Source organism: Amblyraja radiata, chromosome 30 (assembly GCF_010909765.2).
Source record: "Amblyraja radiata isolate CabotCenter1 chromosome 30, sAmbRad1.1.pri, whole genome shotgun sequence".
NCBI lineage: Eukaryota > Metazoa > Chordata > Chondrichthyes > Rajiformes > Rajidae > Amblyraja > Amblyraja radiata.
In genome coordinates, this window is record NC_045985.1 from 7,218,978 (window position 1) to 7,237,305 (window position 18,328).

At 45.3% G+C, this 18,328-nt stretch overlaps 1 protein-coding gene across 1 annotated transcript in view; it reads right to left on the reverse strand.

Moving 5' to 3' along the window:
• The window catches only part of LOC116989939 (nuclear factor 7, brain-like), a 209,072-nt gene extending 193,022 nt beyond the window's left edge, over window positions 1-16,050 (reverse strand). The window contains exons 1-6 of the mRNA XM_033047492.1: window positions 15,847-16,050; window positions 13,871-13,966; window positions 13,548-13,781; window positions 6,253-6,275; window positions 5,865-5,983; window positions 99-126 (exon numbers count right to left, since the gene is read on the reverse strand). Of these exons, the coding sequence (XP_032903383.1) occupies window positions 99-126; window positions 5,865-5,983; window positions 6,253-6,275; window positions 13,548-13,781; window positions 13,871-13,966; window positions 15,847-16,035 (689 nt within the window). The 5' untranslated portion in view covers window positions 16,036-16,050. The remainder of the gene's footprint in view (window positions 1-98; window positions 127-5,864; window positions 5,984-6,252; window positions 6,276-13,547; window positions 13,782-13,870; window positions 13,967-15,846) is intronic.
• Between the last annotated feature and the right edge of the window lie 2,278 nt (window positions 16,051-18,328).

Genomic DNA, 18,328 nt, shown 5'->3' on the forward strand with positions numbered 1-18,328 from the left:
ACAAGGCTGTAAACCTCTTCCCGGTGTCAGGGAGACGCCTTCGGGTCCCGGTATTTCTCACCCTCTTCCGATCCTCAGACACCTCGAGCTGCGGATACGCTGTTTCCACATCCAGGGTGACGGAGACTGGGGGGAGAAGCAGAGAATCAGAGAGTCCCCGGGGGTTGGGGGGAGACTCGGGCAGCGCGGCTCCGGGACCGGGGGAGAAGCCGCTCGACCTCAGGCACAGGCGGGCGGACAACTGAAACCTTGCCCGGGGTTTCACCCACAACCACATCCGGTGCACAACAGACATCTTTCCCAGAGTCTTTATCCAGGGATGGAGATGGGAATTTTGTGAGGTGGGGGAGGGTGGAAATGGAGGACCAGTGCGGAGAGTGAGGAGAATTGCGAGATTGCGGTGGGGATGGAGAAATGAAGCGGGCTATTCAGATATGGAGGTAGATGATATTGAGGTGAGTGGTGGTTTGAGGTTATTAAAGAGGAGGTAGAGGTGTGGGGTGGAGTCACCATGATCACAGTGAATGGGGGGAGACACGAGGGGCCAGATGACCTGCCTCCGTTTCTTTGAGTGGAGGGTGAGAGAGAGGGAGGGGTGGCTTGGACCATGGAAGAAAGCAGAGGTTGAATGATTGGGTGTTGGGCAGAATGGGTGGAAACTTGTGGTTGTAGGGTCGCTGAAAGAGAGGGGATTCACGGGTGGATTTGATGGGTGTGTACAACCAAGAACACACTGATTTCATTGTGAACCAATATATGAACTTCACTGAGGGACTTGACAATGTTGCGCATGCAAGGCTGGTCCAGAAAGTGAAGGCAGGTGGGATCCAAGGCGAGCTGGTGAAATGGATCCACAATTGGCTTGGTGGTTGGAGGTAGAAGGTAGCGGTAGAAGGATGAGTTTTCTGCTTGGAGGTCTGTGACTGGTGGAGTGCAGCTGAGATCGTGCTGCAACCTTTGCTGTTTATGTTATATGTTCATGGCTTGGATGTGAATGCATGAGGTGAGATTAGCAAGTCTGTGGAGGACTCAAAAATTGTGGATAGTGGGGAAGGTTGTCAAAGTCTGCAGCAGGATATCGGGTAGATTATCAAAATCGTATTCGCATGCAGGGATAACAGATCAAGAGAGTGCATGTTTATCTTCAGAGCAAGGACATTTAAAGTATATCTGAGATTTAGCTTTACTTTACACTAAGAGTGGGTGATATCTGGAACATGCTACAGAAGAAGTGGCGGAGTGAGACATCATCACTATATTTGAGGCACTGGTGAGATGTAGATGTGGGCAAATCGATTAGTATAGCTGGGGAAAAGGTGGACTCAGACATGAAGGGACATGATGTCCCCTTGGACAAAAGTGAACATAATATGGTGGAATTCTGCATTAGGCAGGCAGGCAGGTTTGCCACTGTTACACGGGTGGTTTTAAACTGAATAAGGGGGGTGGGGTGTCGAATGGGCTAGTGGAGGATGGAGTTAAAGGGAAAGGGTTTCTTAAATGTGTGAGCGTAGAGACAGAGGGGTGTAAAATGAGGGTAGAAGCAATAGGTAGCAAGGTGAAAAGTAAAAGTGGCAGGCCGGAAAATCCAGGGCAAAAATCAAAAAGGGCCACTTTTCAACAAAATTGTATAAGGGGTAAGAGTGTTGTAAACACAAGCCTGAAAGCTTTGTGTCTCAATGCAAGGAGCATTCGTAAAAAGGTGGATGAGTTGAATGTGCAGATAGCTATTAATGACTATGATATAGTTGGGATCACGGAGACATGGCTCCAGGGTGACCAAGGCTGGGAGTTGAACATCCAGGGATATTCAATATTCAGGCGGGATAGAGAGAAAGGAAAAGGAGGTGGGGTAGCGTTGCCGATTAGAGAGGAGATTAACGCAATGGAAAGGAAGGACATTAGTTTGCAGGATGTGTAATCGGTATGGGTAGAGCTGCGAAACACTAAGGGGCAGAAAACGCTGGTGGGTGTTGTGTACAGGCCACCTAACAGTAGTAGTGAAGTTGGAGATGGTATCAAACAGGAAATTAGAAATGCGTGCGACAAAGGCAAAACCGTTATAATGGGTGACTTCAATCTACATATAGATTGGGTGAATCAAATTGGCAGGGGTGCTGAGGAAGAGGATTTTTTGGAATGTATGCGGGATAGTTATCTAAATCAACATGTAGAGGAACCAACGAGAGAGCAGGCTATTTTAGACTGGGTATTGAGTAATGAGGAAGGGTTAGTCAGCAGTCTTGTTGTACGTGCCCCCTTGGGCAAGAGTGACCATAATATGGTTGAGTTCTTCATTAGGATGGAGAGTGACATTGTTAATTCAGAAACAATGGTTCTGAACTTAAAGAAAGGTAACTTTGAGGGTATGAGACGTGAATTGGCCAAGATTGACTGGCAATTAATTCTAAAAGGGTTGACGGTGGATATGCAATGGAAGACATTTAAAGACTGCATGGATGAACTACAAAAATTGTTCATCCCAGTTTGGCAAAAGAATAAATCAGGGAAGGTAGTGCATCCGTGGATAACAAGGGAAATCAGGGATAGTATCAAAGCGAAGGATGATGCGTACAAATTAGCCAGAAAAAGCAGCATACCGGAGGACTGGGAGAAATTCAGAGACCAGCAGAGGAGGACAAAGGGCTTAATTAGGAAAGGAAAAATAGATTATGAAAGAAAACTGGCAGGGAACATAAAAACTGACTGCAAAAGTTTTTATAGATATGTGAAAAGAAAGAGATTAGTTAAAACAAATGTAGGTCCCTTGCAGTCAGAAACAGGTGAGTTGATCATGGGGAACAAGGATATGGCGGACCAATTGAATAACTACTTTGGTTCCGTCTTCACTAAGGAAGACATAAATAATCTGCCGGAAATAGCAGGGGACCGCGGGTCAAAGGAGTTGGAGGAATTGAGTGAAATCCAGGTTAGCCGGGAAGTGGTGTTGGGTAAATTAAATGGATTAAAGGCCGATAAATCCCCAGGGCCAGATAGGCTGCATCCCAGAGTACTTAAGGAAGTAGCTCCAGAAATAGTGGATGCATTAGTAATAATCTTTCAAAACTCTTTAGATTCTGGAGTAGTTCCTGAGGATTGGCGGGTAGCAAACGTAACCCCACTTTTTAAGAAGGGAGGGAGAGAGAAACGGGGAATTACAGACCAGTTAGTCTAACATCGGTAGTGGGGAAACTGCTAGAGTCAGTTATTAAAGATGGGATAGCAGCACATTTGGAAAGTGGTGAAATCATTGGACAAAGTCAGCATGGATTTACAAAAGGTAAATCATGTCTGACGAATCTTATAGAATTTTTCGAGGATGTAACTAGTAGCGTGGATAGGGGAGAACCAGTGGATGTGGTGTATCTGGACTTCCAGAAGGCTTTCGACAAGGTCCCACATAAGAGATTAGTTTACAAACTTAAAGCACACGGCATTGGGGGTTCAGTATTGATGTGGATAGAGAACTGGCTGGCAAACAGGAAGCAAAGAGTAGGAGTAAACGGGTCCTTTTCACAATGGCAGGCAGTGACTAGTGGGGTACCGCAAGGCTCAGTGCTGGGACCCCAGCTATTTACAATATATATTAATGATCTGGATGAGGTAATTGAAGGCAATATCTCCAAGTTTGCGGATGACACTAACCTGGGGGGCAGGGTTAGCTGTGAGGAGGATGCTAGGAGACTGCAAGGTGACTTGGAAAGGCTGGGTGAGTGGGCAAATGTTTGGCAGATGCAGTATAATGTGGATAAATGTGAGGTTATCCATTTTGGTGGCAAAAACAGGAAAGCAGACTATTATCTAAATGGTGGCCGACTAGGAAAAGGGGAGATGCAGCGAGACCTGGGTGTCATGGTACACCAGTCATTGAAAGTGGGCATGCAGGTGCAGCAGGCAGTGAAGAAACCGAATGGTATGTTAGCTTTCATAGCAAAAGGATTTGAGTATAGGAGCAGGGAGGCTCTACTGCAGTTGTACAGGGTCTTGGTGAGACCACACCTGGAGTATTGCGTACAGTTTTGGTCTCCAAATCTGAGGAAGGACATTATTGCCATAGAGGGAGTGCAGAGATGGTTCACCAGACTGATTCCTGGGATGTCAGGACTGTCTTATGAAGAAAGACTGGATAGACTTGGTTTATACTCTCTAGAATTTAGGACATTGAGAGGGGATCTTATAGAAACTTACAAAATTCTTAAGGGGTTGGACAGGCTAGATGCAGGAAGATTACTCCCGATGTTGGGGAAGTCCACGACAAGGGGTCACAGCTTAAGGATAAGGGGGAAATCCTTTAAAACCGAGATGAGAAGAACTTTTTTCACACAGAGAGTGGTGCATCTCTGGAACTCCCTGCCACAGAGGGTAGTCGAGGCCAGTTCATTGGCTATATTTAAGAGGGAGTTAGATGTGGCCCTTGTGGCTAAGGGGATCAGAGGGTATGGAGAGAAGGCAGGTACGGGCTACTGAGTTGGATGATCAGCCATGATCATATTGAATGGCGGTGCAGGCTCGAAGGGCCGAATGGCCTACTCCTGCATCTAATTTCTATGTTTCTATGTTTCTAGGATGGAGAGTGACACGGTTAATTCAGAGACTGGGGTCCCGAACTTGAATAAAGGATACTTTGAAGGTATGAGACGGGTATTGGCTAGGATAGACTGGGAAATATACCTAAAGGGTTGACAGTGGAGATGCAATGGATTAGATTGAAAGACCGCATGGATGAACTCCAGAAATTGTTTTCCTTGTGTGGCGAAAAAATAAAACGGGGAAGGCGGATGATGAGGCAAGAATAGTGTTAAATCCATGGAAGAGGCATTTAAATTGGTTAGAAGAAGCGGAAAACCAGAGGACTGGGAGAAATTTAGAACTCAACAGAGACCAAAGGGTTTAATTAAGAAGGGGGAAAAGAGCATGAAAGAAAGCTTGTGGGGAATATAAAAACTGTCTGTAAACGTTTCTTTAGGTATGTAAAAAGGAAAAGATTAGTGAAGACAAATGTAGGTCCCTTACCGTCAGAGACAGGTGGAAAACACGGAAATAGCAGAAGAGTTAAATGAGTACTTTGGTTCTCTCTTCACTAAGGAAGCCACAAACAACCTCGCGGATATACTCGGGGACCGAGGATCCAGTGGGAGGGAGGAACTGAAGGGAATCTACATTAGTCAGATAAAGGTGTTTGGTAAACTGTTGGGACTGAAGGCAGATATGGTCTGCATCCCAGAGTAGAAATCGTGGATGCATTGGTGATCATTTTCGAATGTTCTCTCGACTCTGGGTCAGTTCCTGGGGACTGGAGGGTTGCCAATGTAACTCCACTTTTTTTCAGAAAGGAGGGAGAGAGAAAACGGGGAATTATAGACCAGTTAGCCATGCATCGCTCGTGGGGAAGAAGCTGGAGTCGATTATTAAATATATTTAGTGTTCACTGTAGTAACAACGTTTGTCTGTTGTTTGCACTGCGGTTATGTTCAGGGAACTGACATGTCCAGCGGTATGAATATTGACTTCTGCCCTTTCACCCAACCATTCCAAGTCACCCCTCAGCCTCATAGCATCCTCCTCGCAGCTCACATTGCCACCCAGCTTGGCAACATCTGCAAACCTGGAGGTGTTACATTTAATTCCTTGGTCTAAATCGTTAATATATATATTGTAAATAACTGGCGTGCCAGCACCGAGCCTTGCGGCACCCCATTGTGCATCGCTGCTTGCAATTCTGAAAAGTATCCGTGAAGAGAGGCGGAAGTAATTCAAGCCTGGAACCACAGCAAGTTGAAGCGCCCAGTCCAGTATTAAATATACACTGTACATGTAATTAATACATCAAGTACTCTAACGGTTTAAAACAAAAACGCTTTTACCTCTCTTAATGCCACCGGTCACTTTGCTGAACACCGTGTTCAACAAAAATGGGTGATCGAACTTTCTAATTGCCAAGGCACCGTCTGCTACCGACAGCGTCCTTTCTTCATCACTCACCCTGCATGAATTAAACACCCGGTTATAAGACCCGCATCTACGATTTCTGTGTTCAAGAAGGCGCTGCAGATGCTGGAAAATCGACGGTACACAAAAAAGCTGGAGAAACTCAGCGGGTGCAGCAGCATCTATGGAGCGAAGGAAATAGGCAACGTTTCGGGTCTGAAGAAGGGTTTCAGCCCGAAACGTTGCCTATTTCCTTCGCTCCATAGCTTTTTGGTGTATCAACGATTTCTGGGTCACTTTCCAAAACAGTGCAGATAGTCTCACCTCCTCTTCTGACGAGTTTCCTCCTGAAATATATAACATCAGAAAGATCCATTAATTTACACTGAGCGTCCACATCGTGACTGCAGGAATTTCATCCAAATTGTTACAATGTTCCTACAGATCTTTGCTCACGTTGCTGATGGAGCGCCCCATCAGTCCGGTATTAAGTCTGAATAAAGTAGTATTTAATACTGGACCTATGGGGCGATTCAACGTCCTCTGGTTCTAGTCATGAATTACATCATTTGTCCAGCAAGGGTCGCCCTATACTCATTGTTACCCTCTTGCGTTTAATGTCTGTGTGACAAGCCTTGGCTATTTCCTCTTTTTTTTTTAAATAATTGTTTTTTATTGGAGGGGAAAAAAATCACAGTACATCTGACGTATGGCATTACATTTTCCTCCATTTTGTTTTTTATAAATAATAATAATAATAATATAAACAAAATAACCCTAACCCACCCTCCCTAAACGCCCCTTGGCAGCTTATTTTTTCACAATCCAAATATATCACAAAATCAAATGCACTATTTAACAATAATAAAGTAACAAAACAGAATAAAGGCGGATCCCCACTTACTGTCAAGTGCCCTCAGTCAACAGGTAGTTCCTTTAGACCCTCAAAGTATGATAAAAAAGGGTTCCCATTCCAAATAAAACTTTTTCACAGACCCCCTCAATGTGAATTTAATATTTTCTAGCCCTAAAAAAAACATGACGTCTTCCAGCCAAGCAGCGGCAGATGGAGGAGTAGTAGATTTCCAGACCAGCAAGATTCTCCTACGGGCCAAAAGTGATGTAAATGTAATGATATCAGACTGGGTTGTATTTAAACCCAAGGTTTTATCTGTTACACCAAATACAGCTACAAGCGGGCAAGGTCTCACTGTCATCCCAAGGACTTCACTGATGGTTTTAAAAACCACTGCCCAGTAGTTAACACGTTTGGGGCAAGACCAGAATACATGAGCTAGATTGGCTGGAGAGAACGAGCACCTGTCACAGCCAGCGTCCGTCCCTGGATATATGTTAGCAAGCCTGGCTTTGCTTAAATGAACCCTGTGTAAAACTTTAAATTGTATGAGCCCCAATCTAGCACATGATGACGAGGAGTGGACTTTTTATAGCGCTTCTGTGCAGTATTCCTCAGACAGATCCATACCAAGGTCATGCTCCCATCTAGCTTTAACTTTGTTCAGGTTTTGATCTCCTAAATTCATCAATTGAGAATATACTGCAGAGATCAGTCCTTTATTTGCAAAGGTAAGAGTGAGTTTATCCAACACTGTGACAGGAGGGAGATCAGGAAAATAAGGACATTTTTTCATGACACAGTGGCGGACCTGAAGATATTTAAAGAAAGTATTATGTGGGAGGTCATGTTGTTTGTGTAGGTTGTCGAAACTATCAAATATGTTGTTAGTGTATAAATCCTTAATGCACATAAGACCATTCAAACCCCACTGTCGAAAGGTTGAGTCAAGTGTGGGGGGGGGGGGGGATAAAAGGTTACTATGAATGGGACCCAGAACTGAAGCTGATGTAAGCTTATAATGGCAACGAAATTGGTTAAACATTTCGACGGTGGATAGTACGACAGGGTTGGATGTAAATCTAGAGGGTTTCAATGGCAGGTAGGAATATACTAAAGCTGGGAGAGACGAGGAGTAACATGATTGTGATTCAAGCAGACACCAGTCTGTATCTGGTCGGTGGAGCCAGAATCATATCTTTTGGATATTGGATGCCCAGTAATAATTAATAAAGCTAGGAAGGCCCAGTCCACCTACTTCACGACCTCTTTGGAGAGTGCATTTATTGACCCTTGGAACCTTGTTACCCCATATAAAGGAGGTTATAGATTGGTTAACTGAGTTAGAAAATGACTTGGGTAGGAAAACCGGCAAACATTGGAACAAGTAAAGAAATCTGGGAAGTACAGTCATCTTCACTGACTGCCCTCTCCCAGGCATAGTGAGTGGCAGACTACGCCATCTCTCAAAGTCAGCCTTCATTTGGCTAACTTGAGGCATGTAGTTAGCTACAAACAGGGATGTGAAAAAGCGGGTGATGTGTATTCCTAAATATAAAAAACCTTCTTGAGATATGGGAAAGGGCAGGGTTTCCTGTTGGATCTGTAGGGCTAGGTTGATGGGAAAGCATTTGCTTTTTTGGAGGTTTAGTTTATAGCCGGGAAAAGTCCCAAACTGATCCAACAAGGACACTGGCTGTAGGGTCACTCACATAAAGAAGAAGGTCGTCAGCATATAGAGACACACGATGTTCCCTGTTTCCTCTCCTAATACCCTGGAATAATGTGGTTGACGTAAGTATAATAGAGAGGGGCTCAATTGCAATCGCAAAAAGAAGCGGAGACAATGGGCAGCCTTGACGAGTGCCACGTGTTAATTGAAAATAATCAGATCGCAAATAATTTGTCTGTACACATGCTAAGGGTGAATGATATAATAGCTTAACCCAGGCTACAAATGTTGTGCCAAATCTCTCCAAGACTTTGAACAAATATGACCAACTCCACTCGATCGAATGCCTTCTCCGCGTCCAAAGAGATAACAGCCTCTGGGCGCGGAGAAGCACTGAGCGAATAGACCACGCTGGCCAATCGGCGGATATTAGAAAAGGAATGACGATTTTTAATGAAACCTGTTTGATCTTCTGAGATTCTTTTGTGAAGTTGGCATTCTAAACGGCAAGCCAGCGCCTTCGCCAAAAAAATTTACATCCACATTCAAAAGTGAGATGGGGCGGTATGATCCACATTGAGTCGGATCCTTGTCTTTTTTTAAGAAGAAGTGAAATAGAAGCCTGTGAAAGAGTGGGGGGTAATGAACCTTTTTCCAAAGATTCTTGAAACATTTCTAAAAGAACAGGTGTGAGCTTATCCTTAAATTTCTTATACAATTCTAATGGGTCGCCGTCAGGGCCCGGGTTTTTACCACTCTGCATCGCCATAATGGCATTATTAATCTCTTCCTGCCCAAGGGGTTGGTCTAGATTTTCTGCGTCGTATAATTCCAGAGTGGGTTTTTACAAATAGTCTAAGAAAGTTTCCATATTCATAGTATCTAAGGGGAATTCTGAGGTGTAAAGAGAAGAATAAAAGGCTGTGAAAGTATTGTTTATTTCTTTTGAATTGCTTGTTATGGCTTGGTGTATGTCTGGATCTAGATTCTGGAGTAGTTCCTGAGGATTGGCGGGTAGCAAACGTAACCCCACTTTTTAAGAAGGGAGGGATAGATAAAACGGGGAATTACAGACCAGTTAGTCTAACATCGGTAGTGGGGAAACTGCTAGAGTCAGTTATTAAAGATGGGATAGCAGCACATTTGGAAAGTGGTGAAATCATTGGACAAAGTCAGCATGGATTTACAAAAGGTAAATCATGTCTGACGAATCTTATAGAATTTTTCGAGGATGTAACTAGTAGCGTGGATAAGGGAGAACCAGTGGATGTGGTGTATCTGGACTTCCAGAAGGAGTTCGACAAGGTCCCACATAAGAGATTAGTATACAAACTTAAAGCACACGGCATTGGGGGTTCAGTATTGATGTGGATAGAGAACTGTCTGGCAAACAGGAAGCAAAGAGTAGGAGTAAACGAGTCCTTTTCACAATGGCAGGCAGTGACTAGTGGGGTACCGCAAGGCTCAGTGCTGGGACCCCAGCTATTTACCATATATATTAATGATCTGGATGAGGGAATTGAAGGCAATATCTCCAAGTTTGCGGATGACACTAAGCTGGGAGGCAGTGTTAGCTGTGAGGAGGATGCTAGGAGACTGCAAGGTGACTTGGATAGGCTGGGTGAGTGGGCAAATGTTTGGCAGTTGCAGTATAATGTGGATAAATGTGAGGTTATCCATTTTGGTGGCAAAAACAGGAAAGCAGACTATTATCTAAATGGTGGCCGATTAGGAAAAGGGGAGATGCAGCGAGACCTGGGTGTCATGGTACACCAGTCATTGAAAGTAGGCATGCAGGTGCAGCAGGCAGTGAAGAAAGCGAATGGTATGTTAGCATTCATAGCAAAAGGATTTGAGTATAGGAGCAGGGAGGTTCTACTGCAGTTGTACAGGGTCTTGGTGAGACCACACCTGGAGTATTGCGTACAGTTTTGGTCTCCAAATCTGAGGAAGGACATTATTGCCATAGAGGGAGTGCAGAGAAGGTTCACCAGACTGATTCCTGGGATGTCAGGACTGTCTTATGAAGAAAGACTGGATAGACTTGGTTTATACTCTCTAGAATTTAGGAGATTGAGAGGGATCTTATAGAAACTTACTCAATTCTTAATGGGTTGGACAGGCTAGATGCAGGAAGATTGTTTCCGATGTTGGGGAAGTCCAGGACAAGCGGTCACAGCTTAAGGATAAGGGGGAAATCCTTTAAAACCGAGATGAGAACATCTTTTTTTACACAGAGAGTGGTGAAACTCTGGAACTCTCTGCCACAGAGGGTAGTTGAGGCCAGTTCATTGGCTATATTTAAGAGGGAGTTAGATGTGGCCCTTGTGGCTAAGGGGATCAGAGGGTATGGAGAGAAGGCAGGTACAGGATACTGAGTTGGATAATCAGCCATGATCATATTGAATGGCGGTGCAGGCTCGAAGGGCCAAATGGCCTACTCCTGCACCTAATTTCTATGTTTCTATGTTTCTATGTCTCTTATCTGAGAAATAAGCCGTGACGCGGATTGACGCTTCAGTTGGTGAGCCATAAGCCGGCTCGCCTTATCACCATATACATAATAAATACCACGAGTCCGGAGAATTAGTTGTTCTGTTTGATTAGTAGATAAAAGATTGAATTTCGTTTGTAAATCAGCACGGCTTTTGTATAATTGGGTGGTGGGTGCTTCAGAATATTGCCTATCCAGGGTCAAGATGGATTTTAACAGGGTTTCCATTTCCTTCTTGCGTTCCATGGAAAGGTTTTGGGGTAATGGCAGCTCATTCTTTGATTGTAACAAATGCACTCGACTCTTTTTTTTTGTTGCTTTTTTTTCTCTTCTCTCCCCCCCCCCCCCCCCATTGTGGGTTCTCACATGCAGCCTTCGCGTGGTTTTGGATGGCAGACGCTGTATGTATTTTTTGAATCATATTTTAAAATATGGCTAATGGTGATATTGATGGAGGCAATCCTGTGAGGTTTATATCTTGGAATGTAAAGGTGCTTAATGGAGCTAAAGTTTTTTCTCACATAAAACAATTAAAACAGATATACTTCTTTTACAAGAGACTCACTTAAGACGGCAAGATCATAATAGACTGCGTAAAACGTGGGTTAGTCAGATTTTTCACTCCAGATTTAATAGTAGGTCCAGGGGTGTGGCAATATTAATCAACAAAAGAATACAGTTTACACCGTCTGACGTAGTCAGTGACCCTAATGGCCGGTTTATTATAGTTTCCGGGTGTCTTTTTCAAAAACCTGTCGTTTTAGTGAATGTTTATGCCCCTTATTGGGATGATTTTCACTTTGCAAATAAGGTTCTGTCGTTAATACCCGATCTGAACACGCACCCGCTGAGTTTCTCCAGCATTTTTGTGTACATGTGCTATTAATCCACTGCTTGATAGGTGTAGTTCTAAGGGGACACCTGCTGGTATGGCAAAGACCTTCTCACTGTTTATGCAACAAAATGGTTATGTGGACCGCTGGAGATTTCTGAACCCAACTGCTAGACAATTCTCTTTTTTTTTTCTCATGTTCACCATTCTTTTTACAGAATAGACTATTTTTTTATAGACAGCCCCTTCATTCATAGGGTTAAGAAAATTGAATATACTGCTATAGTAATATCAGATCACTCACCTGTGATACTGGATCTAGGCTTTCCTTTAAATATTAAAGAACGACCTCTTTAGAAACTCAACCCCCTTTTGCTTTCCAATGAAAAATGTTGCAGTTTTGTATCAGCTAACATAGACACATTCCTCGAAATTAATAAAACTGAGTCCGTATCCCGCTGTTTAATATGGGAAACGTTAAAAGCCTACTTAAGAGGTCAAATCACATCTTATACTTCATACGCCAATAAAGAACGGAATGTTCTTCTATCCTATTCGCCAACGATCCTACATTGCCACTTCAAACACCCCCTGGTTCCTCTTGTAGGTCAGCAAGAGGGGACCCATATCGTATTTGTCTCCACAGGCATCATGTTGCCAACTTGTGACCAGATGTTCATGTCAGACATAGAGATGATCTGGCTTGAACCACATGGAAATTATGACACTGCTCAATGTGATAAGTACAACTACTCTTCCCGATAAAGATGCAGCCAGTCCTGCCATGGAATGGTGTGTGTTAATGGGAGTAAGGCAGTAATATGACACCGGATAAAATATACCATTTATTTGGAGACACAAGATGCTGCATAGAGTGGAATGGTGATCAGGCCAGCCAGGATCTGAGGAGGGAAATGTACACATGACGCGTCTGGACAGGAGCCTCTTTCCATCTTATGGAACAGATGGGAGAGTGCTGGTAAATAGAGGCGAAGGGGAGGAACTGGGGCTATAAATGGCAAGATACGTGAATTTGGGCGAGGATGACTGGTGAGTGGTGAGTGGTGAGTGGTGAATCTCTGGAATTCTCTGCCACAGAAGGTAGTTGAGGCCAGTTCATTGGCTATATTTAAGAGGGAGTTAGATGCGGCCCTTGTGGGTAAAGGGATCAGGGGGTATGGAGAGAAGGCAGGTACAGGATACTGAGTTGGATGATCAGCCATGATCATATTGAATGGCGGTGCAGGCTCGAAAGGGCAGAATGCCCTACTCCTGCACCTATTTTCTATGTTTCTATGATGACAGACTGATTGATGGCGCTGCTGATGGTGAAGGGGAGAAAACTTGCAACAGAATTGGAATCAGAACAGAGAGAATGAGCTGGGTGCCAAGTAGGATGGGTTGGGATCAGCGGTTGGAGAAGGGGAAGCAACATGGTGACGGGGATTTGGGATGAAAAGAAATACCTGTGGGGGACAAATGGATGAACAGGGAGATCTGGAAGGGATAAGGTTTACCTGTAAGATTCAGATTCAGATTCAGATTCAACTTTAATTGTCATTGTCAGTGTAAAGTAACAGGAGAATACAATGTACATGTTGTTGGGTTGTAGGTTGCTCAAAATATGTGGTGTTCGTCTGCCCTACCAACTGATTGGTTTCAATCAGCCCTGAATTATTGGGGAATTCTGCATTTATCGCACACTTATCCACTATTTTGTGATTGTGCCCTGACACTGAATCAAAGTGAATATGTAACTCCTTACCTTCAGAAATATCAAACTGTCCGTTTGATTCATCCGCTCCTGCAGCTTTAGGAGTTGCTCTTGAATAGAGTTTAACTTATCTTGAATCTCTTGTAGATTATTCTCCATTGGGTTTAGAACGCTCTTCTCTTCTTCCCGGAGTTCCTTGTGAAAGCGCCGCTCTTTCTCATTGAGAATCTGGCGCAGTTCAGCAAATACAGATGTGATGTGGGTCAACACGTTCTGTGACTGTTCCTGTCAAATGAAAGATGAAGATCAATAATATCGAGCCTGGAATCTAAGACAATAGCACAAGATCACCGAAGGGAAACTGGAAACCTTACCCGAACTCCAGAAATCTTCTGTTTCTGTTGCTGCTCCATTTGCTCCACCGCTGATTTATTTTTTGTGACAGTCTCTAAGGATGTTTTAATCCGCTCCTGTGGATTGAGATTCAGATTCAGTGAGTAAAAGAATTAGACCAGACAGAAGCAATGAACTGTAGACACAGAACTGCACATGAAAGATTTACAACTAGATACAAACTGCTGGAGAACTCAGTCGGTTAGGTAGCGAATCAATGCTGTCTCACCTGGAATGATTGCTGGAGTCCCTGTAAGGGCGAAGGTATAGGGGACAGGTGTTTCATCTCCAGCGGTGGCTGGGACTGGGACAAGTAGGGAGGAGGAGCCATCTTGGGGAACGGCTGCTAACCTACAGCCGTCCGTTTAATTCGCTTTTTTAAAACGTTTTTAGTGTGTCCTGTGTTTCGTCCGTTTGGAGAAATTGATTTTTTAATGTGGGGGGTAGGGGGCAATTTTACTTCTAGGTCCCTACCTGGTCGGTGAGGCAGCTTTTTCTCCGGGCTGCCCCGTCGATCCGCCCTCGTGGACTACCAGCGGGCGTGGAACGCCGTTTCCTGGCGGCGACCGCCCAGCACCTCCGCCTCGGTGGCGGCACAGCGCTGGAGCGATATCGTGGAGCGGAGCGGGCGATGCCTTGCCTGGGTCGCCGCGCTGGATGGACGCGCTGGAGCTCCGGTGAGCTGTGACCGCCGTGTTCAACACCTCTGGGCTGCGGGTCTGCGGAGCGGGCGGCGCCGACTTCAACATCGGGAGCCTGGGAGCTCCAAACCGGCGCGGCCTTGTCGGCCCCAGAAGCCGCGGTCTCCAGCTAGGAAGCGGCCGTTCCAGGTGGCCCAGCCGCTGTGAGGACTCTCCCGACGCCGGGGCAACACCACCCGGCCAGAACGGCCAGGAACATCGGGCCTCCGTGGAGGCAATTGCGGTGGCCTTAATAGGCCTGACTTTGGGTGAACTGGGGATGGGGACTGGACATTGTGCCTTGTCCCACAGTGGGAACCATTGTGGGGGGATGATTTTTTTTGTCTGTAAGGTAAACCTGTTAGTCTTTGTCCAAGATGGCTGCCGTGAAGGGAGAGTGGACGCTGGCGCTCTTTAGCTGCCGCTGCTTTCTCTTCACATTGTGTTTTTGAATATTTGTTTTTGGACGGAATTCTGTTTTTAATTTGTGTTTCTGTGATGTCTTTATTATTTATTTTATTCTGATTATATGTTTTTTTATTCCCGTTAATCTCTGTAAGGTGTCCTTGAGATTTCTGAAAGGCGCCCAAAAATAAAATGTATTATTATTATTATTAAGTAACTGGGCAAAGGGCTGGTTTTGGGTGGGAGTCTGTGTGAACCGAACAATCGCCAAGGGAGGTACACAAAATTGCTGGGGAAACTCAGCGGGTGCAGCAGCATCTATGGAGCGAAGGAAATGGGCGACGTTTTGGGCCGAAACCCTTCTTCAGACTGATGGGGGGTGGGGGGGGGGGGGGAAGAAAGGAGGAAAATGGGAGGAGGAGGAGGAGCCCGAGGGCGGGCGGATGGGAGGGTGGGAGGAGACAGCTAGAGGGTTAAGGAAGGGGAGGAGACAGCAAGGGCTAGCCAAATTGGGAGAATTCAATGTTAATGCCATAATGCCTTGCTGTCTCCTCCCCTTCCTTAACCCTCTAGCTGTCTCCTCCCACCCTCCCATCCGCCCGCCCTCGGGCTCCTCCTCCTCCTCCTCCCCTTTTCCTTCTTTCTCCCCCCCCCCCCCCACCCCCCATCAGTCTGAAGAAGGGTTTCGGCCCGAAACGTCGCCTATTTCCTTCGCTCCATAGATGCTGCTGCACCCGCTGAGTTTCCCCAGCAATTTTGTGTACCTTCGATATTCCAGCATCTGCAGTTCCCTTTTGAACACAATCGCCAAGGGAGCGCGGTCCGCAAAATGCAGAAAGGAAATTATGTTAATGAATTCTGTTTGTTTTTACCTTGTAGCTTTCAACGGCTTCTTTAATCGGCAGGAAACGGTGAGAGTTGTGTTCCCGCGCATCTCGGCAGATCAGGCAGATCAGCTTCTTGTCTGTTTCACAAAACAGCTTCAGTTCTTCCTGATGTTTCTCGCACTGAAGTTTTTTCCCTTCCGTGTTCAGGCTCAATTCTCTAGCTTTCTCAGACATACTCGCCAAGGTTCAATTCACCCCGAGGGTGCGGTCTGTAAACTCCTCTCCACATTCCCGGCAGGAGTTTCTCCCCTCCTTGTCCCAACTCTGTGTGATACAGGAGCGGCAGAAGTTGTGCCCGCAGTCCAATGTAACCGGATTGGTGAAGAAATCCAGGCAAATGGGACAAATCGCGTCTTCGGTTATGCTCTGGATCTGGTGTTTCGAATCCATTTTAACTCCGACCACTTCCTGCTTCAGAATCCTTCCCCCTTCAGGAAGCTTCCAATCCGCATAGAACCGCAGTTGTCTACTGCGCCGCACGCTGCAGTGCGCGGGGAATTGCTTCTGTGTTGAATAATAGGAGTTAAACAAAAATGCTGGAGAAACTCAGTGGGTGAAGCTGCATGGAGAGAATGAATAGCTGACCCCAGATTCCCAGCCAAGGTCTGTCAGCCAGTTATTTAGTTTATATTATGAAATTGTACACTGCGTGCTATGGATTCTACACTGTGTGAATCTCTCCTGCTCCCTCCCGTTTGACTGTCAGTAGCTCCGCTGCTTCCAACCTTTACCGTAGCAACTAATTACATTAAACTGCAATTTGTGATTGGACACAATGCCCTTGGAGACAGCGGCTGATTGGACGGGAGGAGACCTATTTGTTGATTGGACGGCAATTTTAAGGCAAGCTGGTTGTTGATTGGATGCAACCCCCTTAGAGACAGCGTTTGATTGGCCGCCAAATAAAATTGTCAAATAGGAAAACAAAATTCGCTGGTCGGTGCGAACTCAGTGGACAATCTGGTTGTATCTCCAAACTAAACAGTATAACATGCAGGTACATTCATTTAAAATTAAATTCAGTGATTATTTCACATGATTTTTCACTGTGTCAAGCTCAATATCTGACCAATTTCTGTTTAACACGTTTGGTCTGCCGTGAGCATGTTTCTCTCCCAAAACAGTTCATTTCTGGCAAACCGATCAACGAACCAGACAGCAGTTGGACGCAGTCATAGAAACATAGAAAATAGGTGCAGGAGTAGAGGCCATTCGGCCCTTCGAGGCTGCACCACCATTCAATATGATCATGGCTGATCATCCAACTCAGTATCCCATCCCTGCCTTCTCTCCATACCTCCTGATTCCTTTAGCCACAAGGACCACATCTAACTCCCTCTTAAATATACCCAATGAACTGGCCTCAACTACATTCTGTGGCAGAGAATTCCACAGTTTCACCACTCTCTGTGTAAAAAATGTTTTTTCTCATCTCAGTCCTATAAGATTTCCCCTTTATCCTTAAACTGTGAACCCTTGTTCTGGACTTCCCCAACATCGGGAACAATCTTCCTGCATCTAGCCTGTCCAACCCCTTAAGAATTTTGTGCGTTTCTATAAGATCCCCCCTCAATCTTCTAAATTTTAGCGAATACAAGCCGAGTCTATCCAGTCTTTCTTCATATGAAAGTCCTGACATCCCAGGAATCAGTCTGGTGAACCTTCTCAGTACTACCTCTATGGCAAGAATGTCCTTCCTCAGATTAGGAGCCCAAAACTGTACGCAATACTCCAGGTGTGGTCTCAACTGCAGTAGAACCTCCCTGCTCCTATACTCAAATTATTTTGCTATGAATGCTTTCTTCAAGGCCTGCTGCACCTGCGTGCCTACTTTCAATGACTGGTGTACCATGACACCCAGGTCTCGTTGCATCGCCCCTCTTCGTAATCGGCCACCATTCAGATAAAAGTCTACTTTCCTGTTTTTGCCACTAAAGTGGGTAACCTCACATTTATCCACATTATACTGCATCTGCCATGCATTTGCCCACTCACCCAGCCTATCCAAGTCACCTTGTAGCCTCCTAGCTTAGATGGGTTTAAACGGTTTAGAGATGTTTAGAGGGCTTCAGATGGGGTTAGATGTGTTATAGAGGGAAATAGGGGGGAATTGAGGTGGTTTAGAGGTATTCAGAGGGTCCCAGAGGGGTTTAGATACGTTATAAGCCACCCGTGAGAAATTGTATTCCTCTTATATTGAAGATAGACATAAAGCTGGAGTAACTCAGCAGGACAGGCAGCGCAGCGACTCTGGAGAGAAGACCCTTCTTCAGACTGAATTGAACTCCCGTCGGTGAGAGTACTTGTGATTATCCGAAGAAGGGTCTCGACCAGAAACGCAACCCTCTCCCCAGAGCCCATGCCCGTCCCGCTGAGCCACCTTATTCAGAGCCAAACAAAAAACACAGAGTGCTGGAGGAACTCAGCGGGCAAGGCGGCTGCTTCACCCGCTGTGTTTCTCCAGCAT